Raw genomic sequence first — 24401 nt, 5'->3', positions numbered from 1 at the left:
GAGCTGCTATACTACGACAACCTTGTACTCTTGCAAGTAGTTTTAAGTGTTTTTACTTTTGTAGGTGGTAAAAATCTTATCAAAGGCCATGACGTACTTCAACTTGGGTGCAGAGAGGAAGCTTCAGATGTCCATAATATATATGAGTGGATGAATTCGCAGACGATGTCATCCAGTCATTAAAGAAAGAGAGCCAACGCCAAACTTTTCGAAGGCCAATTCATATCAGTTAGTATTCGTTCACTTAGAGTCAACGTCAATCTTTTTGAAAGTTCAATCGTTTAGTCAATATCTTTAATGGAGCTAGCGCAACTTTTCAAAAGTCCAACTTAGAAGTAAGTTTGAGCCCAATAACTTAGGCCCAACTTGTGTCAAAAAAATAGTTTGCTTTGTTACCATGATAAACTTATTTAGGCTCTGCATGTTTCACCACCAACATCATCAATATTGTCCCAACTATTAGGGATCAATCTAATGAAAGTTGTATATTATTTTGTCATATGCCCGATGTGAGATTCTCCAACACTTAGTACCAACAATCTAGTGCGGTATTCTTTTTAACTAGTAACTGAGAGGTCTTAGGTTTTATTCTCATAAATGACGAATTCAATATTAATTATTAACAAAAAATGAAATGAAATTCAAATTGCAAGGCTCTTTTCTTGTTCATGAGAAGAAAAAAAATTAACAAATGCTAGCTGTGCAAGTTGGAATGATGTTTCTAATTCTAATAGTAGAGTTTTCGAATCCGAACTCAAAATTTTTTAATTCGAATAGTTTTCAAAAAATGGTTGTGAAAAGTGGAATGCATTTATGGATTCCGAGAATTCTAAACTTATTCCAATATGTTTTTTTTATAGTTATTTACTCAAATTATGTATTTTGTAAGGAAAACTAACGAAAAGTTCAAAAAAACTTTAGTTTTAAAGAAAAATGACAAATAAAGGTGTAGTGAATAGTAATAGGGAAAGGTAAAAATGTGATTTTTCGTTAAAAGTGAACATTATCGGAAATGTTTCATTAAAACTCACTATTTTGTAATCAACATGGTATTTTATTGTTAGTTTTGGATACCTTATCTTCATTGTAACAATTTAAACATACATATATTAAACAGGATAAGCCCACTAGTATACCAAAAGTTTTTTTTTTTAAACAAACGATATTATCTACATTAATGGAAAGAGTTTAGGGTTTAGCAATAATATGGTTTAAATTCGCATTTGATGAGAATCAAACCTACAAGTGAAGACGAATATTACTAGACCATAGTACTAAAAAAAACAATAAATTGTATGTACCAAAAAGTTAATTGAATTTTCATATAAGTATATACTAAATATTAAGGAAAAAATAATAAATTGTATGTAGCAAAAAGTTTGAGAGTATTAAAAAACTCATAAAATTTATAAATTATCGAATTATATTTTAAAATCTTCCAAATTACTTCGATTAAAAAAATTCTTAAAATTTTCAATTTTTTTTAGTACCTCGCTATTTTCACATTAAGAGGAGATGAAGTTCGACTAAGCCACATAATAGACAATCTAATTTGATATCGAATTTACCATCAACGAAATTCGAACTTAACACCTATCACTTGAAGAAAAATACCACCAGACCAAATATTGAGTGGCTTAAAATTTTCAATTTAAAAATTGTGATTCGATCTGATTTAATTTTGAAATTTCAAAATAAAAGTTTAAAATAGGCTAAATAGCCAAAATGGTTTCTGAGATTTGCATAACTCATCATTTTGGTCCCTAACATGTCAAATCAATAAAAATGGTCCTGAGATTGTCCATCATCCATCATTTTGGTCCTTCCGTTAAAAACTCTGTTAAGTGTCCCGGAGCTATTGGCCAGAAGTTTGGGCAATTTTCAAAGCTTCGTAACTCAATCGTTTCTTAACCAAATTCAACCCATAATATATCAAAATGAAGATAAGAAAGTGTAGAATAATATTATATTCATTTGGAAGCCCAATGGGTGCCGGAGATGGCTTGAAAATAGCCTCAAAGTTGACTGGTCCGAAGGAAAATTGGAAAACTCGCCGAAAACTGGGTAAACGTTAAACGTTCATAACTTCTTCAATACGCAACGAAATCAAGTGATTCAAAAATGAAAATCATACTTCTCGATGAGACGAAGAAAATGGTACCTTTTTAGATGGCTAAATCACCGTGTTTTGGCTGGAAAACGGCTTGAAAGTGGCTAACTTGAGACCAAGACAGCCACTTTCGAGCCGTTTTTCGGCCAAACCACATCGATTTAGCCATAAAAAAGGTACCCTTCTCTTCATCTCATCGAGAAGTATGATTTTTATTTTTGAATCACTTGATTTCTATGATTTTCATTTTTGAATCACTTGATTTCATTGAGTATTGAAGAAGTTATGAACGTTTAAAGTTTACCCAGTTTCCGGCAAGTTTTCAAGTTTTCCCTCAGACCAGTCAACTTTAAGGCTATTTTCCGGACATCTCCGGCACCCATTGGACTTCCAAATATGTATATCTTATTCTAAACTTTCCTATCTTCATTTTGATATATTATGGGTTGAATTTGGTTAAGAAACAATTGAGTTACGAAGTTTTGAAAATTGCCGAAACTTCTGGCCAAGAACTCCAAGACACTTAACGGAGTTTTTAACGGAATGATCAAAATGATGAATGATGGACAATCTTAGGAACCACTTTTATTGATTTGAAATGTTAGAGACCAAAATGATGAGTTATGCAAATCTCAGGAATCATTTTGCTATTTAGCCTTTAAAATATTCCCATCCGAATCCGATCTGAAAATCACTCTTAGCAATGACCCAAAGCTCAAGGGCATGCTTATTAGAAAATGTAACCAAGGGACACGCGGCGAAACATTCCGGGGACACGTGGCCCCGCCCTTTCACCCAACAGAGTCAAGTTAACATTTGAAAAGCAGAAAGCTTTGCAACAATGCTAAGCTATTCTCCATTATCTGAGAAATTGGGAGTCCACTCTCTTCTCAATCTTTCAACTTCCCATCCATCGGAAGATTGAAATCCATGGCGGGGGCAGTTGTGGGTGGTGCTTTTCTCTCTTCCTTTCTCAACGTCTTGTTTGATAGGCTGGCCTCCCGTCCCGTCGTCGACTTCTTCCGTGGACAGAAGATCAACAGCGGACTGCTCAATAAGTTGAAGATTAAGCTGCTTTCAGTTAATTCGGTGCTCGATGATGCGGAGGAGAAGCAGTTCAAAAACCCAGCTGTGAGGGAGTGGCTCGACGAACTCAAAGATGCTCTGTATGCTGCAGACGACCTGCTGGATGAGATCAAGGCTGAAGCTCTGCGGCGAAAGCTCGAAGGCGATGAATCCGAAAGCAGCAGCAGCAGCGAAAGTCAGGTACGGATCTCCAGTTCCGATGAATTTGACAAAACACTGGAACCCAAGATTGTAAAAATGCTTGAGAGGTTAGAATTTATTGTAAATGAGAAAGATGTGCTTGGTTTGAAAGAGCGTGTTCCAAATCAGCGATCACAATCAAGATTATCTACCACTTCTTTGGTGGAAGAGGACGGTGTGTACGGTAGGGATGAGGACAAGGAGGCCATTGTGAAGCTATTGCTATCCGATGATGCGAATGGCAACAAGTTGAGTGTGATTCCGGTTGTGGGAATGGGTGGCATCGGAAAGACCACCCTTGCGCAGCTCGTATACAACGATGCTAGAGTGAAGCAACATTTTGACTTGCAAGCATGGGTTTATGTTTCAGAAGAATTTGATGTTGTTAGAATAACCCAAATCATTTATGGGTCGGTCATTTCACAAACTTGCAGTATCACGGACTTGAATCTACTTCAAGTTAAACTCTGTAAAAAAGTGCAAAGAATATTTTGCAGAAGATAATTTCTTCAATTGCTACTAAGAGACTTTATACAAAGAGAGATCTTGCCGAAGAAGTACCCTAGCCTACATTCTAGGTTTTACAAATATTCACAAATCAATTACAAACAATTTACAAAATAGTTTCCTAAAACTAAGCCAAGATATCAGGAATGATATCATTGACTTCTCAACACCCCCCTCAAGTTGGAGAGTGGACATTGAGAACTCCCAACTTGTGAATGATATTTGAGAAAGTTTCCTTCCCTAATGGCTTCGTGAGTACATCTGCAAGTTGATTGGAAGAAGGAACAAATCTCGTAACAACTGAACCATCTTGTATCTTGTCCCGGATGAAGTGACAGTCCATTTCTATATGCCTAGTTCGCTCATGAAAAACTGGGTTAGCAGCAATGTGAAGAGCTACTTTATTGTCGCAATGGAGCAGAGCCGGTCTTTGATGTAGTATACCTAGGTCTTTCAATAAATATTGTAGCCATGATAATTCACAACAAGTTCCAGCCATGGCTCGATACTCGGCCTCCGTTGATGATAAAGACACAGTCTTTTGTCTCTTTGACTTCCAAGAAATCAACGAAGAGCCCAAAAAAAAAAAATACCCCGTAAGTGAAGCAATGTCCCGTTGTAATTGAAAAATTCGAGGAGCATTACTTTGACAATAGCGCTCGCGCAATTCCTCCCAAATTGCATGAGCGTCAGTCATATAAAGGATACTGTCAGCAATATCCGAGTCAATGGAATTAATAATCCATGCTACAATCATGTCGTTGCATCTCTGCCATGAAGCGTGATCGTCCGACTTGGTCTTGACAGAAGGTTGCATGACAGTGCCATCAACAAAGCCAAGTTTGTTTTTGGCGCTCAAGGAGATCTTCATAGCATGAGACCAAGTTGAATAATTATCCCCATTCAAGGGCTTCGAAACCAGCATCATGGCTGGATGATCAGAATGATGAATAAAAAAAGGGTTGGAAACATTAGCCTTTGTATCGGAATTGTTTCCAGAAACAGTGTCGGTGGCCATGGCAAACGACGGAAAAGAATATGCGAAAATAACAGAGAAAAAAGGCAGTGGAAGGAACTAGGTTTTCAGCCTAGCTCTCGATACCATGTAAAAAAGTGCAAAGAATATTTTGCAGAAGATAATTTCTTCAATTGCTACTAAGAGACTTTATACAAAGAGAGATCTTGCCGAAGAAGTAACCTAGCCTACATTCTAGGTTTTACAAATATTCACAAATCAATTACAAACAATTTACAAAATAATTTCCTAAAACTAAGCCAAGATATCAGGAATGATATCATTAACTTCTCAACAAACTCAAGGAGGCTTTGACGGGAAAGAAATGTTTCTTTGTTCATGATGATGTATGGAACGAGAATTATATGCACTGGGATGCGTTGCGGTGTTCTTTTGAGTCTGTCGCACACGGAAGTAAGATCATTGTGACTACACGTCACCAACGTGTTGCATCAATGATGGGTAGTGTCACAGCTTACCATCTAAACCAAATATCTGAAAAAGATTGCGGGATGTTATTTTCCAAGCATGCCTTCGGCAGGATAAACTCAGCTGTGCATCCAACTCTAGAAGAAATCAGTAGCGGAATAATTAAGAAGTGTAAAGGTCTTCCTTTAGCTGCAAAGTCTCTTGGGGGTTTGTTGCGCTGTAAACAAAGTTACGAGGAGTGGGATGAAATATTGAAGAGTGAAATATGGGACTTGCAAGATGATACCATTCTTCCAGCTTTGATATTAAGTTATCATCATCTTCCTTCTCATCTAAAACGATGTTTTTCCTATTGTTCGATTTTCCCCAAAGGTTACAAATTTGGAAAATCAGAATTAGTTTTGTTGTGGATGGCTGAAGGTTTTTTGTCACCCCAAAGAAAGAAAATGATGGAAGACGTTGGAGGGGAGTACTTTGATGATTTAATATCGAGGTCATTATTTCAGCATTCAGATGATGAGTCTGATGACCAATCACTTTTTACCATGCACGACCTTATCAACGATTTAGCAAAGTTTGTATCAAGAGAATTTTGTTTTAGGTTGGATGATAGTTATTAGTGTATAAGCTATTGAGCTTACTTTGAAATTAGAAGTAAGGGATATTTTGGATGCGGTCCCTAATCCTTAACATTCTTTGATTAAGACCTTAATAGTATTCAAAGTTTGATCAAGGTCCCTTGACTTTGTACACTTCATTATATTACTATTAATATTTATATTTTTATAGTTTTGACATTAATTGTTTGATATTTTATGAGATTTATAATCCTATAAATTTAAAATCCCTCATTATAATACTATTGAAAACGGTTACAATAAAAAAATTTAAATATTTTGATTGAATAAATGGATAAAAACTATATAAAAATAAGAAATAATAAATGGCAAAAGAATGTATCCATAGTGTTAAAAAAATTGGTACATTTCACATATAACAAAGTGGTACATTAATAAAGAATAATGGGTACATTAGAAATAAATTAGAGTACAGATAAAAGATTAAAAATTATGAATACAAATGAATTTTTAAAAATATAGGCGCTAAAAGAAATTAATACATGGGTACAAAATAAAACTAAAAAGAAAATACTACAAATTTAAAAAAAAATGTTGCAAATTAAAAGTGGGTACAAACTAAAAATATATATGATACAAAGTTTAGGCATAAAACATAAATATACCATATGTAATTTTTCTATCATTGATTAAATATACAATATCACGTGACGGTATACACATGGGTACAAACACAAATAAAACTTTAAAAAATATGGGGACAAAAAAAAACTAATATATGGGTACAAATTAAAAATGAAAAGAAAATTGGTACAAATTAAAAAATATTTGCAAATTAAAAATAGGTACAAACTAAAAATAAAAATATATGATAAAAAAATTTAGCCATAAATATAAATATACTAATTGTAACATTTTTAACATTAAAGAAATATATTTAAAACTAAAAATATTTTATTATTCAAATAATTAATGATGTTATTAATACTCAAGGACCTTGATCAAAAATTGAAAATGAATAGGATTTTAATCAATAGAATAACAAAAAGAAGGATGTGAACCTAATTTTCCCTAGAAGTAAATAAGCCTTGTATTTAATTGTGTATTCACTTTGGTAATTTCACCAAGTGTAGGGCTCATATTGTAAAAGGGTCTTAGTAACAGGTGTAAGGATCTCTTTGTATCCATCTAGATGTGTGGCTGAGATCATCTTTTCTGATATACTTTGTAACCCATCCGGTGTACACAGTGTGTGTGCGTGAAGGAATACATATATAGATTTCTCTCTCTGCAAGTTAGTACAAAGAGCACCACTGTCAAAATCTTCTCTCCATTGCTTTGATCTGTTTTTTATTCCTATTTCTACTCCTCCTTCATCTACAAAATAACATACAGAACTTTAACATGGCCTCAGAGCCAGGTTCGATCATTTGAGATCTGGGCGTAAAACCAATCGAGCTACACTCGAGCTTGTTCTGGATTGGGTGACGTTGCCGGAATTTCATAAAACCCGATTTCGATTTGTATTCGCATCATCAAAGCTCGAAGATGGCTGGATTTGGAAGTTCTTAGGTGAGAATTCCGATCTTCTCCGGTGAGAACTACGAGTTCTGGAGAATCAAGATGGTGACGATTTTCAAATCTCATGGGTTATGGAAATTTGTAGAAAAAGGTGTTACGGTCTCAAACTCAAAGAAGGAAAAGACTAAAGGAAGCTTAGGAGAAGAAGACGATGAGAAAAATGTTGCTACATATATGCAGGATGCAAAAGCTCTGGGTATTATTCAGAACGCAGTCTCAGATAAGATATTCCCTCGGATAGCTAATGTAGATTCTGTGAAGATGGCATGGGATCTGTTATATGGCGAGTACCATGGTGGTGATCAGGTAAGATATGTGAAACTACAAAATCTGAGACGTGAATTTGAGTATGCTAGGATGCGTGATGATGAAACTCTGTCTGGGTATCATACTAAGCTAAATGAATTGATTAATCAGATGAAAACATTTGGTGAGATTCTGTCTAATGAAAGACTTGTACAGAAAGTTCTGATTAGTCTTAGTAAACCATATGATCCCATATGTCTAGTTATCGAAAATACCAAGTGCTTAGAGACTGTAGAGCTGCAGGAAGTTGTAGCAATTTTGAAGAGTCAAGAACAACGATTTGATTAGCATAGTGTTGATACCAGTGAAAGGGCTTTTGCCTCACTCTCTGTGACTCAAAAAGGGCAAACCAGTAGTAATGCTCAGTCTGGTACATTCAAATCATATAAGCACTTGAATTCGAAGGGAAAGAAATGGGAGTCTCAGTCTAAGTTTCAACAAAGGTCATTCACTAATCCTACACATAATTCAACTTCTTCTGGGTATATGAAGCAAGATACAGCTAAACCACAGTGTAAAGTGTGTTCCAAATTTCATTTTGGTGAATGTAGGTATAAGGGGAAGCCTAAATGTTATAATTGTGATAAGTTTGGACATTGGACCAGGGAATGCACAGCAGGCAAGGTCATTCAAAAGGCAAACTGTGCCAATCAAACAGAAGTCACTGGAAATCTGTTCTATGCCAATAGTGCAATTTCTAAAAACAAAATGAATGGAAACTGGTATATTGATAGTGGGTGCAGCAATCACATGACAGGGAATGCATATCTTCTTGTCAATATAGGAACTAATGTTGCTGGAAAGGTTCAAATGCCCACTGGTGAATTGGTAAATGTTGCAGGAATGGGTTCTTTGGAAATTGATACAAATAAAGGAAAGAAGTACATCAGGGAAGTCATGCATTTGCCCGGGTTGAAAGAAAACTTAATAAGTGTGGGGAAATGGATGAGCATAGATACTACCTATTATTTGGAGGAAACATGTGCAGTGTGTTTGATGGACCTTCACTAGAGAATCTTGTCATCAAGGTAAGGAAGAAGGAAAATAGGTGTTATCCTCTCTCCCTATTGAAAAATACTCAGTTTGCTCTGAATGCTAGTATTGGTCCAGATTCTACCTGGATTTGGCACAAGAGATTAGGGCATCTAAATCTCAGGAGCCTTAAACAACATAGGGAGCATGAAATGGTGCATGGTATTCCACAACTTGAAGATACTAAGGGTGTGTGTGAAGGGTGCCAGTTGGGAAAACAACATCGTGACTGGTTTCCAAAAGAGCAAGCTTGGAGAGCAAGTAACCTTCTGGAGCTGATACATACTGATCTATGTGGCCCTATGCAAACTGAATCAGTTGCTGGAAATAAGTATTTCATGCTTCTAATTGATGATCATACCAGAATGTCGTGGGTCTATTTTCTGAGACAAAAATCTAAGGCTCTAACTTGTTTCAAGAAATTTAGAGCTATGGTGGAATTACAAAAGGGTCTCAAAATAAAGTGCCTAAGGAGTGACAGAGGAGGAGAGTTTGTGTCAAATGAATTCAATGAATTCTAAGAGATTGAAGGGATTCAAAGACAACTATCTATGGCCTATACTCCACAGCAAAATGGAGTAGTGGAGAGGAAGAATAGAACGGTTGTAGAAATGGCTAAGGCAATGCTTCATCATAAAAGCATGCCATACTTTATGTGGGTAGAAACAGTACACACAGCTGTGTACATTTTGAATAGATCACCTACAAAAGCACTCAATAATTTAACACCATTTGAGGCTTACAGTGGCAGAAAACCAAGGGTTGGTCATCTAAAGGTATTTGGATCAGTATGCTATGTACATGTACCATCTGAGACAAGACAAAAGCTGGATGCTAAGAGTGTTAAAGGTGTCTTTATTGGATGTGCTACATGTGAGAAGGGATATAGAGTTCTTGATCCATGTACTAAGAAACTAATCTTGTCAAAGGATGTAGTTTTTGATGAGACAATGACATGGACTTGGAAGGAAAGTTCAGAGAAGGATGTAGCTGTGACTTACATTCAGAATCATTCTGAAGATCAAACTACTATGAATGCAAATGTGTTGAGGGAAGCTGAAGAAAGTCCATCTGATTCTAGTCCACTATTCTATGTTGAGGAACCAGAATGTAGCACTCATGAATCTGTGCAAATTTCTCAGTCATTTGATCACACCCCAGTAAAATGGAGAAACATAAATGATATTATGGCACAGTGTAATCTCTGTATTGTGGAACCTGAAAAATTCGAAGAAGCTGCACAAGATCAGGCTTGGGTAAAAGCTATGGAAGAAGAATTGTCCATGATTGGGAAGAATATGACTTGGGAATTGGTAGATAGACCAAGTGATAAACATGTTATTGGAATGAAATGGGTATTCAAAACCAAGATGAACTTGGATGGTTCAGTACAAAAGAACAAGGCACGACTAGTTGCCAAGGGGTATGTGCAGAAACCAGGAATTGACTACAATGAGACTTTTGCCCCGGTTGCAAGATTGGACACAATCTGAACTTTGATAGCTCTTGCTGCACAGAGAAGCTGGAAATTATATCAACTTGATGTTAAATCTGCATTTTTGAATGGAAAATTGCAGGAAAAAGTCTATGTTGAACAACTTGAGGGATTTGTGATTGATGGCAAGGAGGATAAAGTCTACTGACTGTATAAGGCTTTTTATGGGTTAAAGCAGGCACCTAGAGCCTGGTATGGAGAGATCGATAGTTACTTCACTCAATGTGGATTCACAAAGAGCTTGAGTAAAGCAACTCTCTATACTAAGACAAGGGGAGATAAGGATATTCTAATTGTCTCTATCTATGTTGATGACATAGTATACATTGGGAATAACCAGGAGATGCTGAATGAGTTCAAAGAAGACATGAAAGTTAAATATGAAATGACAGACCTTGGGTTACTTCGTCATTTTCTGGGGATGAAAGTAATACAAACAGATACAAACATCTTTATTCACCAAAGGAAGTATGCTTCTTCCTTGTTGGATAAATTTGGTTTAAAGGAGTGCAAACCTGTTTCCATACCTCTCATTGCTACTGAAAAATTAAGCAAGGATGATGGGAGTGGTGCAGCAAATGAGGAGCAATATAGGAAAATTGTTGGAAGTATGTTGTACCTTACTGCCACAAGGCCAGATGTAATGTATGCAGCTAGTTTACTAGCTAGATATATGCACTTTCCTACAAATAAACACTATGGAACAGCTAAGAGAGTGCTCAGATATGTTAGAGGAACATTGGACTATGGCTTGAAGTATGAGAAAGGCAAGAAGGCAGTCTTGGTTGGTTTTTGCGATAGTGACTGGGGAGAATCACTTGAAGACAGCAAAAACACTTCAGGCTATGCCTTCTCCTTTGGAAGTGGAGTGTTCTCATGGGCCTCTGTGAAACAAAACTGTGTTGCTCTTTCTACTGCAGAAGCCGAGTACATAAGTGCTTCTGAAGCCACAGCTCAGGCCATATGGCTCAGATTCGTCCTGGACGATTTTGGAGAGCTACAAGCAGATGCAACTCCCTTGCAGTGTGACAACACATCTGCAATCTCAATAGCTAAGAACCCTGTGTTTCATCAGAGGACAAAACACATCGACATGCGATATCACTTCATCAAAGATGCCTTGAAACAAGAGATAGTTGATTTGGTCTACTGTCCTACCAAAGAACAAGGTGGCAGACATCTTCACCAAAGCCATGTTGAATGAGAGATTCAACTATCTCAGGGACAAACTTGGAGTTATATTAGCTCAAAGCTTAAAGGGGAGTGTTAGTGTATAAGCTATTGAGCTTACTTTGAAATTAGAAGTAAATAAGCCTTGTATTTAATTGTGTATTCACTTTGGTAATTTCACCAAGTGTAGGGCTCATATTGTAAAAGGGTCTTAGTAACAGGTGTAAGGATCTCTTTGTATCCATCTAGATGTGTGGCTGAGATCATCTTTTCTGATATACTTTGTAACCTATCTGGTGTGCACAGTGTGTGTGCGTGAAGGAATACATATATAGATTTCTCTCTCTGCAAGTTAGTACAGAGAGCACCAATATCAAAATCTTCTCTCCATTGCTTTGATCTGTTTTTTTATTCTTATTTCTATTCCTCCTTCATTTACAAAATAACATACAGAACTTTAACAATAGTGAATCATTCAATAATGTTTCAAGCAAGACTCGTCATCTCTCATACACTCTGAATAACCCCCTTGAAAGACTTGGTGTAGGTGTTCATGCGACTGCAAAGAAGGAGATTTCTGGTTTTGATAAATTTAAAGCTTTATGCAAAGCCAAGTATTTGCGCACCTTCCTAGCAATAAAACCTAAACCATTATGGGAATTTTTCTGTTTCAACAAGGTACCTCATGATCTTTTACAAACATTGTATTGTTTGAGAGTGCTATCTTTATCTCATTGTGACAGCAAGGAGTTGCCTGATTGGATTGGCAATTTAAAACACCTAAGGTATATGGACTTGTCATACGGTGGATTTGAAAAGTTACCTGAAATGATATGTACTTTGCATAATCTACAAACGTTGCTCTTGTTCAATTGTTATAAACTTGCTCAGTTGCCAATCAACTTGGGGAGACTCATCAACTTGCGCCATCTTGATGTTAGAAGCACTAATCTAAAAGAGATGCCACCACATATGCATAAGTTGAAGGATCTCCACACATTGAGTGACTTTGTTGCGCCATTTTGAGGATGCTTTTGTAGCCAATATGAGAAATAAGCACATTGACAGACTAGCTTTGACATGGGGAGCTGAGACCGATGATTCACAAAAAGATAGAGAGGTGCTTAAGAATCTCCAGCCACATACACACCTGAAAGCCCTCAGTCTTAAGTTTTATGGGGGTACAAGATTTCCGGATTGGTTAAGAGATCATTCTTTTTCTAATTTGGTTTCTCTTCGACTCGAAGATTGTAAACATTGCTGCTCCTTGCCACCACTGGGGCAGCTACCCTACCTCGTTACACATTATGTTTGTGGGTTAAATGAAGTGGAGACGATAGGGCATGAGTTTTATGGTAATGGTGTTTCTGTTGTTATGCCATTTAGATCTCTATCAGTTTTATTCTTCAAAGATATGTAGGGGTGGCAAGAGTGGTCTCATTTCGGAAGTAGCCAAGAAGGTGGAGCTTTTCCTCATCTTTGTCGGCTCTATATGACAAATTGTCCCAAGCTAACAGAGAAATTACCTGAGTATCTTCCATCCTTGACTACACTTGAGATAAGGAGATGTGAGCAACTTCTGGGTTCACTTCCAAGAACTCGGGCCATTTTGGAGATTCCTTCTGTGAAAGACAACCTTTATCTTAAAGAGAAAACTAGCGGTACTAACTCATTTCTTACTCCATTTCCTTGTGACGGTCTGGCTGATGCTTTAAGAGTTCTTAAAATGAAAAATTGTTGGAACTTATCTCCACTAAATCACTGCTATGCATTCCTTAAGACATTGAAGATAAAGAGTAGCCGTGATTCAACCAAGTCTATCCTGCTGGACTACTTCCCAAAGGTTAAAGAGCTCAAATTATATGATTGTAGGAATCTGGAATCCCTTACTTATTCCCAGGATTCTGAAAGCCCTACAATCATGTCCCTCAGTTCCTTGAGAATAATTAATTGCCTAAATTTTGTATCTTTTCCCGTTGGAGGATTGTACGCCCCCAACTTGATAGTTATTAATATATCTGAATGCGATAAATTGAGGTCATTGCCAGAACATATGTGCACCAGCCTCTCATCTCTTCAGGCTGTAATCCTAGAGCAAGGGAAAAGAAGACAAGGGACCTAAACTAAGTGAGGTGCATCAAGGATGAGGATGGAAAGGTTCTTGCTACAGAGAACGCGGTCAAAGACAGATGGAGAGGTTATTTTCATAATCTTTTCAATGAAGGACATGAAATGAGTACTTCTTTAGGGGAGTTGAGTAACTCAGAAGAGTGTAGAAACTACTTCTTTTATCGTCGAATCAGGAAGGAAAAAGTGGTTGTAGCTTTGAAGAAGATAAAGCATAGAAAAGTAGTGGGCCCAGACGATATACCGATCGAAGTGTGGAAAGTCTTGGGAGAGACAGGTATAGCATGGCTCACTGACCTTTTCAATAGGATTTTGAAAACGAAGAAGGTGCCAAATGAGTGGCGAAAGAGCATTTTGGTGCCTATCTACAAGAATAAGGGCGACGTATAAAATTGCATGAACTATAGGGGTATTAAGCTAATGAGTCATACAATGAAGCTCTGGGAGAGAGTCATTGAGCATAGATTGAGGCAAGAGACACGGGTTTCGGACAACCAATTCGGGTTCATGCCAGGGCGCTCAACCATGGAGGCAATCTATCTCTTACGAAGATTGATGGAAAGATATAGAGATGGGAAAAAGGATTTACACATGGTCTTTATAGATTTGGAAAAAGCGTATGATAGGGTCCCAAGAGACATTCTTTGGAGGATTTTAGAGAAGAAAGGAGTACGAGTAGCATATATCCAAGCTATAAAGGATATGTATGAAGGAGCAAAGACTGCCGTAAGAACTTATGAAGGACAAACCGAAAGCTTCCCCATAACTGTAGGATTACATCAAGGTTCATCCTTAAGTCCTTACCTTTTTGCATTGGTAATGGATGAGTTAACAAGACATATTCAAGATGATATTCCTTGGTGTATGCTTTTCGCAGACGATATAGTGTTGATAGATGAAACACAAGAAGGGGTAAATGCGAAGCTCAACCTTTGGAGAGAAGTGTTGGAATCTAAAGGTCTTCGCCTAAGCCGATCAAAGACAGAATATATGGAGTGCAAGTTCAGTGCAAATGGAGGCCAAAATGAGTTAGGGGTGAGGATCGGAGATCAGGAAATACCAAAGAGCAATCAGTCAGCAATTGGAATCAAGCTTCCAGTCAGGAACTGACTGCCTGGAACCCCTTACCTGATTACTTACTGGCATTGCTCTCGAGTATTAATCTTTAACATCTTATGCTTCCAGAGAAGATACCACATCTGCCTGAGAAACCGATAGGGAAAGTGAGAAGGATACAAGGAAGTATATGGAAACAAGCGTAACAGAACACGTGCTGATACATCCACTACTTTGTCAACAGCAAAAGTATCTCATATCAGCAGGGTCGAACGTACTCTAGATTTGATGGACTTGTTTTGACCCTCAAATTCTTCAGTCGGCCTTATACTATGGAGGAAACCAGAAAACCCTCCAGCCCAATTCAAGAATAAGCCTATGGAAAGTTACTTCTTCAAAAGCAAAAGTATCTCATATCATCTATTCTCCTTTTCTTCTCTTTATCCTTCATGCTGCCTGCAAGATAGGGAGAATGAGAACAATCAGCCGGAACTCGAAATCAAACTTCTGATCTGGGACTGATTGCTTGGAGCTCTGATTGCTTACCTTATCTGTCACCTCTTTCAGCAGATCTCCTAGCTCGGCGCCTTGGGGGACTCCTACTACATGGTTTGTATCGCGCTTGACCAAGCCTAAAACTACAAGTAAGCTTCAAGTGAAATTGATACATTACCTTGTGCATCTCCACCAGTTAAAGATACCACCCCTGGATGGAGGAAGAGTACTTCCAGGGAAGATGTCACATCTACCTATGAGACAGATAAGGCAAGTGAAGACGATACCACACTTTAGTACTTAGAAGTTTCGTGATTACGAGATCATTCTCCCATAATATTTCCTAATGTCATTTGTACTAAATCATTCATTTGTACTCACTAAAGGAGAGCTTGAACCTATGTACTTGTGTAAACCCTTCACAATTAATGAGAACTCATCTACTCCGTGGACGTAGCCAATATGGGTGAACCACGTACATCTTATGTTTGCTTTCCTGTCTTTATCCATTTACATACTTATCCACACTAATGACCAGAGCAATAACTTAATACTTTCTGTTGTACCAAAGTCCTCACTGATTTTGTGCATCAACAATCCTTAAGTCCTTACCTTTTTGCGTTGGTAATGGATGAGTTAACAGGACATATTCAAGATGATATTCCTTGGTGTATGCTTCTCGCAAATGATATAGTGTTGATAGATGAAACTCAGGAAGGGTAAATGCGAAGCTTAACCTTTAGAGAGAAGTGTTGGAATCTAAAGGTCTTCGCCTAAGCCGATCAACGACAGAATATATGGAGTGCAAGTTCAGTGCAAATGGAGGCTAAAATGAGTTAGGGACGAGGATTGGAGATCAGGTAATACCAAAGAGCGATCGTTTTCGTTACCTAGGATCTATCTTGCAAAAGAACGGAGAATTAGATGGAGATCTCAACCATAGAATACAAGCTGGATGGATGAAGTGGAAGAGTACATCCGGCGTGTTGTGTGACCGTCGTAGGCCACTGAAGCTCAAGTGAAAATTTTATAGGACGGCAATAAGGCCGGCGATGCTGTATGGCACAGAATGTTGGGCGGTGAAGCATCAACACGTACACAAAATGGGTTTGGACATGTGCAAAGAAGGCCTACTGACGCTCCGGTTCGAAGATGTGACTACGTGATAGAGGTTCAGGGCCGAAGGGGTAGAAGAAGACCTAGGAAAACTTTGGAAGAGACCCTAGGAAAAGACTTAGAGTACTTGGATCTAACGGAGGCTATGACACAAAACCGAGCGCAATGGCGTTCTAGGATTCATATAGCCGACCCCACTTAGTGGGAAAAGGCTTTGTTGTTGTTGTTGTTGTTGTTGTTGTTGCTTTGCTTGAAATTCAATGACTATAACAGAACTGTAATCAATATACATGAAACCTACAAATTGCGTATACCAAGTTGTATAAGTTGATGGATCAATGGTAATAATTTTTCTCCTAATCTTCGGATGCACTAGCTATAACTCACCCCAGACAAGTCCAATTGGGGTTTCATTCCGAAGGTCTTTTTAATCTCTTTGTTTTCGTGTTTGTGCCACCTTTATAATTGATAGGTTCAGCTCTACCAAGTCCAGCCAAGGACTTCGGCTGGCATGATCCAGAATTCATTCATACGGTAGTAATGTGAGGGCTTAAGCCTTCATCTAGTTTCTCTTACCGATACGGAAGGTATGAATCGTTATGATGTAGTTTTAACCTTATAACTAATATTTGGTAAAAGAAAAAGAAGAAACAATGTTCAAAATATTTGATGAAGGCGAATATGGTGTATGATGACAATGATCAATATATATACATATATATAATTTTGTTATTAACAAAAGACCCTTTCATCTTTTTTCAAATTCATGAACAAAAATGCAGCGATTCAGTTGGTTGGAGTGATCAAATCCAATTCTGAACTCCACCAGCAGAAGGATCTGATGAACTCAAATTTCTTGCATGTGGCGACATGGGAAAGGCTCCTCGTGATTTTTGGGCGATGCATTACATTCAGGTATGATGCATTAGTTTCTGCCAATTACTCAAATTTCTGGCACATGTTTGTACCTTGAAGGAAAAGTAAAGGCTACCGAGAATTTCAATCTTGTTGCATGAATATATAGCCAGGATCTCTTTCAATGATTCAAGCCGTGGCCTATGAAATAAATTCCAGGAATGTAGACTCTATCTTCCACATTGGAGACATTAGCTATGCCACAGGATTTTTAGTTGAATGGGATCTTTTCCTTCAACAAATCAGTCCGGTCGCTTCTCGAGTTTCTTACACAAGGTTCTAAAAGACGCTAGGCGCTTGTTGGGCGGTGGGCTGGGGCCTAGCACCTAGGCGGCTAGGCGGGATCTAGGCGGTCGCCTAGGCGGACTAGGCGGATTTAAGTAAATCTATTATATTTCGTGTAAATAAGTATCTGTTTGTACTTAAAATATATATAATTTCATCATAAACTACAAAATAAAATGACATGTATATTATGAAGTATTTGAACATAATGAAAACATAGGGAACAAGCATGTAATGTGTGTTCATTTAACTATTCAGCATGTCTCTTACAATTTATTGAAAAAAAATTAAAATACAAAATGTAAGTTATCTATTTTCTATCTAAGTGAGTCGCAACCTAAGCGGTGCCTAGGCGGGCTAGGCAAGTGCCTAGGTGGTCTAGGCGGGTGCCTTGGTAGGTATAGGCTCCCTTTCATAATTTTCAAACGCCTAGCCATTAATCGGGGCGGTGACCAACCGTCTAGCGCCTAGGTGGTGCTAGGCAGGGATTTTTAGAACATTGTTCTTACATGACAGCAATAGGAAACCATGAGAGGTATGCTCTTTTATTATTGTCAAACTCTCAATCTAGAGCACACGTTCAAACAAACGAATAACTTTAGATTTGAGCAAGATGCTTGGCTACAAACATAACATCTTGCACTTGACAAAAACTATGATTTTCTTTTTTTATAAATTTATCATAACCTTTTGAATGTAAGGAGAGATGAAAAATGCTGACGTAGCATTGCTCTAGGGTTTATGTGAGGAAAAAGTTTAGCCAATAACTTGATAATCAGGAGGACTTCGGGAACAATGTTGTTACAGTTTGTAACTTCAGGGTTGATTTCGCCAATTTTTAAATGTCAATGACCAAACTGTTTCCCTATGTTTTGCTTTGCTTTGTGGGATTCATAACGTATATGCATTATACGTACAATTTGCAGGGACTATATAGACACTGGATCAGTTTATATTTTACCAGACTCAGGTGGAGAATCTGGAGTTCCTTATGAGACTTACTTTCCTATGCCAACCTCAGCAAAGGAAAAGCCATGGTATTCCATAGAACAAGCAAGTGTTCACATTACGGTGACTTCAACAGAGCATGACTGGTCCACAAATTCTGAGCAGGTAAAGATGAATCAGCACTTCTGCATTTGCTTAATCATATCATTAATTCAAGCAACTATACTCTCAGCTAATTCGATGCTTTTATTTTACGCACTATATATTACAGTATCAATGGATGAGAAAGGACATTGCTTCAGTTGATCAATCTAAAACTCCTTGGTTGATTTTTATGGGGTAAGTTAACTAAGAGGCCTTCAATTTTATGTTGTTTTCATTCCGCCATCACGCCCTCCTCCTAGCAATAACCTCAGCTCTCTCATGTCCTCCTCCTCAGAGACTTATGTTGCTGCTGAAGCAATGGTTTTTCCTCCACCGTGTCCCAATGTTGGGTCTCCTTCTCGCTGTTTATGTTTTTGTAATCATAACTCGTTGAGGCAAAAAAGGCACCATGGCTTGCCCGTTTGGCCCGTGTTTGGCATGCTCCCCTGTCTCTGGCACTACTCCAAACCAACCCATATGAGTTGCTCTACGAAGTTCTTTGCTGCCAAAATGGAACGATTAGATTCAAGGGCCCTTGGTTTAGCAGCCTCTTTGGCGTCATCAATTGCGACCCTCGTAACTTGGAGTACCTTCTCAAGACCAAGTTCTCCATTTTCCTTAAAGGCCCTTATTTCTAAGACACTTTCGAGATCTTCTCGGGGATGGCATATTCAGCGCAGACAGCGATAAATGGCAGCGCCAAGGAAGGCAGCGAGCTTTGAGTTTCACTCAGCCAAGTTCCGGAAACTGACAGTGGATTCGTTGTTTGAGCTGCTTGTTCACGCTTGGCTGTTACCTGTTTTAGAGGACTCGATCAAACACTAGACCCCAATCGACCTTCAAGACGTTCTTATGAGGTTGACTTTTGACAACGTCCGCATGATAACATTTGGGGTCGATCCCGGTTGCTTGCAGCCAGGTTTACCCAAAATACCATTTGCTGAGGCTTGAGGGCTTGGGGTGTCTCCCATGTGCGTGTGGAAGGCTGATAAGTCCATATTATATCTTATATTTTAAGAAAAACTAATGAAAAGGGATTGAAAAGTTTTAGTTTTAATAAAAAAAACCATGTTATAAGTTTTGTTTAATAAAAAACCATGTTATAAGTTTTAGTTTTAATAAAAAACCATGTTATAAGTTTTGTTTAATAAAAAACAATGTTATAAGTTTTAGTTTTAATAAAAAAAAACCATGTTATAAGTTTTAATCTTTCTCCTTTCTTTCCTTGGGTTTTGGAAATTTTTCAAATGATGTGGTTGCAGACCTTCTTCTTTTTCTTTGAAACAAAAATATAGATCCTCATGCTATTTAATTTATATTTTGTATTATTTCGTTGAAATGTGATCGTCGTTATTATTCATAGTGTATTCGAGGTACTGTTTTTCAATTTTTCTTCGTTAGTGAAGTTCATCATTTGTTTCTCCAGAAAAATTATTTGAGATCTGCATGCTATTCAAAAAGAACGACGGGCACTATTTCTGGAATGTAAAAATATACTGTTTCTGGATTTTAAGTAACACTGTTTCTGTAATCTAAGTCACTGTTTCTGTTTCTGGAATCTAAGTCACTTTTTCTGGAATCTAAGTCACGGTTTTTGGATTTTGGTTCTTTTCTTTACAGATACAGTGTTTGTTTGTGCACGGCCCAAAAGGCTTGGTGTGGTTGCTGCTCGCCGAAGCTAAACGGAAAGGAAGGCCGGATTTTGGCCAGAAAGTTGGACAAAATTTAAACGCTCATAACTTTGTCAATACTCAACGAAATCGAGTAATTCAAAAACGAAAAGCGTACTTCTCAAAGAGACGAAGAGAATGGTACCTCGTACGATGGCTAACTCGTCATAGTTGGCCGAAAAACACCTCGAAAGCCTCGGAGGTCGCCGAAAACTGGGTAAGATTCAAGATTTTAAGTAACACTGTTTATGGAATCTAAGTCACTGTTTCTGGAATTTAAGTCACTGTTTCTGAATTTTGGTTCTTTTCTTTCCAGATACATTCCAAGAAAATGATGGAATAAACCCAAATCTGACATCTCATACTTGTTCATCATTTTAGTCTTGAATTCTTGCATCATTTCATCACTGCTACCTGTATACACTTTGTCATCTACATAGATTAACACAATTAGAGTCCCAACACCTTCTTCGGTTCTCACATAAAGGATTGCTTCACTTGAGCTTCTGTTAAAACCACAGTGAATCAAATATATAGTGCTTTTCTTAAACTATACACTTTGTCTTCAGCTCATTTAATCATAAAACTATCAGGTTGATCCACATATACCTCCTCCTCGAGAACACCATTCAGAAAAGCTGATTTAACATCCAATTGCCATAGTTTCCAACCTCTCTGTGCAGCTAGAGCAATGAGTGTCCTAATAGTATCTAACCTTGCCGTTTGAGCAAAGGTTTCATTGAAATCAATCCCTGGTTTCTGTGTGTAGGCCTTGGCTACAAGCCTTGCCTTGTGCTTTTGAATGGAGCCATCAAGATTCAGCTTAGTTTTATATATCCACTTCACTCCCACAACCGGTTTGTTACTTGGTCTGTCAACTGATTCCCAAGTGGAATTCTTTTCAATCATCAACATCTCTTCTATCATAGCCTTTTTCCAAGCTTCATCTTTGACTGCTTCATTGAAATCTTTAGGTTCAATGATACTCATATTGCATTGAGCATATACATCACTCAAACTCTTCCATTTATGTGGAGTATGATCATAAGTTCCAGAGATTGAAACTGGAAGAACCAAGTGAATCAGATTCCTGAGATGCTTACAGGTCTCTAGTTGTTTGTGATCTCAAAGGAAATTGCATGGACTGAGGTGAATCACTTGACTCTGGATCAAATTCAGATATCCTTGAGCTTCCTTCATAATTCCAAGGAATAGAGACTTGCATTGACTCATTAGATTCCCAGTCCCACATTGCTTTCTCATCAAAGATTACACTTCTTGATAGTTCAACCTTTTGAGTTCTCAAGTTGAAGACTCTATATCCTTTTTCACAATTTCCAATCCAACAAATACTCCCTTCTCACCAGTTTCCTCCAATTTGTGTCTTTTCTGTGAAGGAATATGAATGTAACACATAGAACCAAATACCTTTTAGTGTTTGACACCTGGTTTCCTTCCACTAAATGCCTCAAATGGAGTTATGTTGTTCAAAGCACTTGTTGGACACCGATTTTACAAATACACAGCTGTGTTCACAGCTTCAGCCCAAAACTTCAAGGAAATCTTCTTTTCAAACATCATTGTCCTAGCCATTTCAACCACAGTACAGTTCTTTTTCTCTACAACGCCGTTTTGTTGTGGAGAGTAGGCAACAATCAATTGCCTTTCTAGTCCCATATCTTCACAGAGCTTTGAAAACTCTAGTGATGTGTATTCTCCACCCTTATCACTTCTGAGTTTCTTAATTTGATAGCAACTCTGAAGCTCAACCATGGATTTAAACCGTTTAAAAATGTTGAAGACTTGTGATTTGTGCTGCAGAAAGAACACCCAACACATTCTAGTAGACTTCTAGATTTCGCGACCACTTTACTAGTGATGTAAGGTGAAACTCCCCTTGATGACTCTCCAGCCCTGTCTCGCTTTAGAGGTTGGCGCATATCCGGTTCTTCTGAGGACTCCGGATTGTTAAAGCTTGGATGACAAGGTTCAATCCGAGGCACTCACACAGTGTCTAAAGGATCAGAAGTTTGATTACATGAAGCCCGTATCCCACCGACAGTAGTGTGGTTGTTGGCTTGTACATTGCACGGAAGGTTCGTAAATCAGGAATGTCTGTTAGGACGAGTAGAAGTTGAACGATAGGTCTGGGGTTATGGTACTTATGTTGCCATAACCAAAGACAGGAATCTGAGACTGTAGGAGGGTCCCATTGAACGTCCATGAAGTTTGCGTGACTTTCCGCCCGTGAAGTGGTGTAGCTTTCTGCAACTTATCAACACAGGTGTTATCTTAAGTAAAGTCTTCCAAACTTGCTCAATAGGGGAAGGGGTCTTTGGATTAGAGCCTCGCCGTTTCCTAGAGTGGTTGCAACATCAGGTATTTGGTTGGATACTCTTGAGTGGTGGTGGTGTTAGTTTAAAACCTGATGTGGAAACATGGGGTTTACACTGTCTTTCGGTGTCATGTTAACGTTGGTGTTAATAGAGCTTTCCTCTACAGTCATGTTTGTTGTAGATTGATCTGGTCAAGAGGAATATAAATACACTCTCAACGAGAGCGCCAGTTGTTGAGACCAAATTCGAGCACTGCGGTGAAGGGTGGAGATGCACAAATCCATTTACTTGCAAGATAGAGCACAATCGTTAATCGCCAAAGACCGGGGAGGTGTGCTGGTCAAAGGTTGTCCAACGATCAAGTTAGTAAAAAATATAAGACTGAAGCAGTGGGCAAGAGAATAAGTGTGTGATAATTGCGGTATGAGATATGAACTCTAATGGCGTATTTATAGCAGTCAAGGATGAGACTTTTAGAATTGTAGAATCCTTTTTAAAACGAGAAATGTCTGAGAATATCCAGGGATAGATATTGTAGAATCCTTACCAAAAGTCAAATTTCAAAACAATGTAGATCACCAAACATATATATAACTTTTTATGCTTTGTAATCCTTCCCCAGAAACCTGAAATGATCACCATTTCATTATATATGCAGCACAGCAATACAAGTCCATACGCAATCTAGTTCACAAGAAACTACCCATCTAGTCTAATCAATACACTTTAATCCATAGGCATAAGTCTAATCCCAACTTAAAATAAAAATTAAAACGTAACAAAGAAATGTAAAATTAAAGCCTATTCGACAAATGGTAACCACCACAAAGTGTCTAATTCCTAAGCTTTGATACCAACTTGTCACGTCCCGACCTGTGAATAAAGACTATTCATGAGTTAAGGTGTGAGCCATATTTTAGTTATAGAAATAAATTTTTTAACCAAGACATGGTGGGGAAAACAATTAAAATAATAACAATTTGTAAATGAAACACAGTGCATCGTATAGCACTTGTTAAAATTTTTACATATTTAACACTTGAGTTTACTGTGTAAAATTTATCAAATAGCAACGGAATAAAATTAGTGCACAAATTACTGCACAACCAAAAGTACCAATAAAATAATAATCGAAATGAGTAATTCTTGCATTACATAATTATGTGCATAGGAGATGCATGAATTTACCAACTTCCTTCTAATCCCGCTAGCATATACACAAGTGACCCAAGCTTGCACGTCGCATACCATGCTTATACCACTTGGCTCTAAACAACTTATAATATGAGTTAACATCCATTCATGATTCATCCCTTAAACCCAATTTTTATAATTAAATTCTCAATTTTCACTTTTTTATATAGGCACTTTCCCCGACGACCAGTTGTATATTCAAGTCATTCTCCCAACGTTTGATATATAGAAAGTTTTATTATTATATATCCAAGGCATTCTCCAACACTTAAATATTTTTACAACTCAAACACTACACAACTCAACACTTGAACACAACACTGTTTTTCTTGCTTTGCAATGCTAATGTATATGTAATGCAATATGATATCAATAATTTCAATTTATTTAATAATCCTGCAATCTTCTGTCATAATTCAAATAACAAAAGAAATAATCAGACTATCAACAATAGAATATTGATACATAATAAAAACATGAATGAAAAATGTTACCTTACCATTTTACTCCATTGTTCTCCTTTAAAGACAAATTCATTATTTCAATTTTAATTTTCCCTTTTCTTTGATTAACTTCTTGTATTTAAGCAAACCTTTCACTGTGTCCTACTCACTCTCTGTTACCTA

At 37.6% G+C, this 24401-nt stretch overlaps 1 protein-coding gene across 2 annotated transcripts in view; it reads left to right on the top strand.

Moving 5' to 3' along the window:
- Positions 1-16836, top strand: part of LOC126628450 (putative disease resistance RPP13-like protein 1) — a 34592-nt gene extending 17756 nt beyond the window's left edge. The window contains exons 1-2 of one of the 2 annotated variants that reach the window (XR_007625430.1): positions 16036-16624; positions 16756-16826. Coding sequence is in view for 1 of the 2 variants with exons in the window: in XM_050298138.1 (XP_050154095.1) it covers positions 16756-16821 (66 nt within the window). In the remaining variant the exon portion in view is untranslated. Of the gene's footprint in view, positions 1-16035; positions 16625-16755 lie in introns of those variants that run through there. The other variant, XM_050298138.1, reaches the window with a different exon arrangement.
- Positions 16837-24401: the final 7565 nt, after the last annotated feature.

The sequence above is a fragment of the Malus sylvestris genome, chromosome 7 (assembly GCF_916048215.2).
Source record: "Malus sylvestris chromosome 7, drMalSylv7.2, whole genome shotgun sequence".
In the NCBI taxonomy this organism is placed as follows: domain Eukaryota; kingdom Viridiplantae; phylum Streptophyta; class Magnoliopsida; order Rosales; family Rosaceae; genus Malus; species Malus sylvestris.
This window is presented reverse-complemented; position numbering and strand designations above follow the sequence as displayed.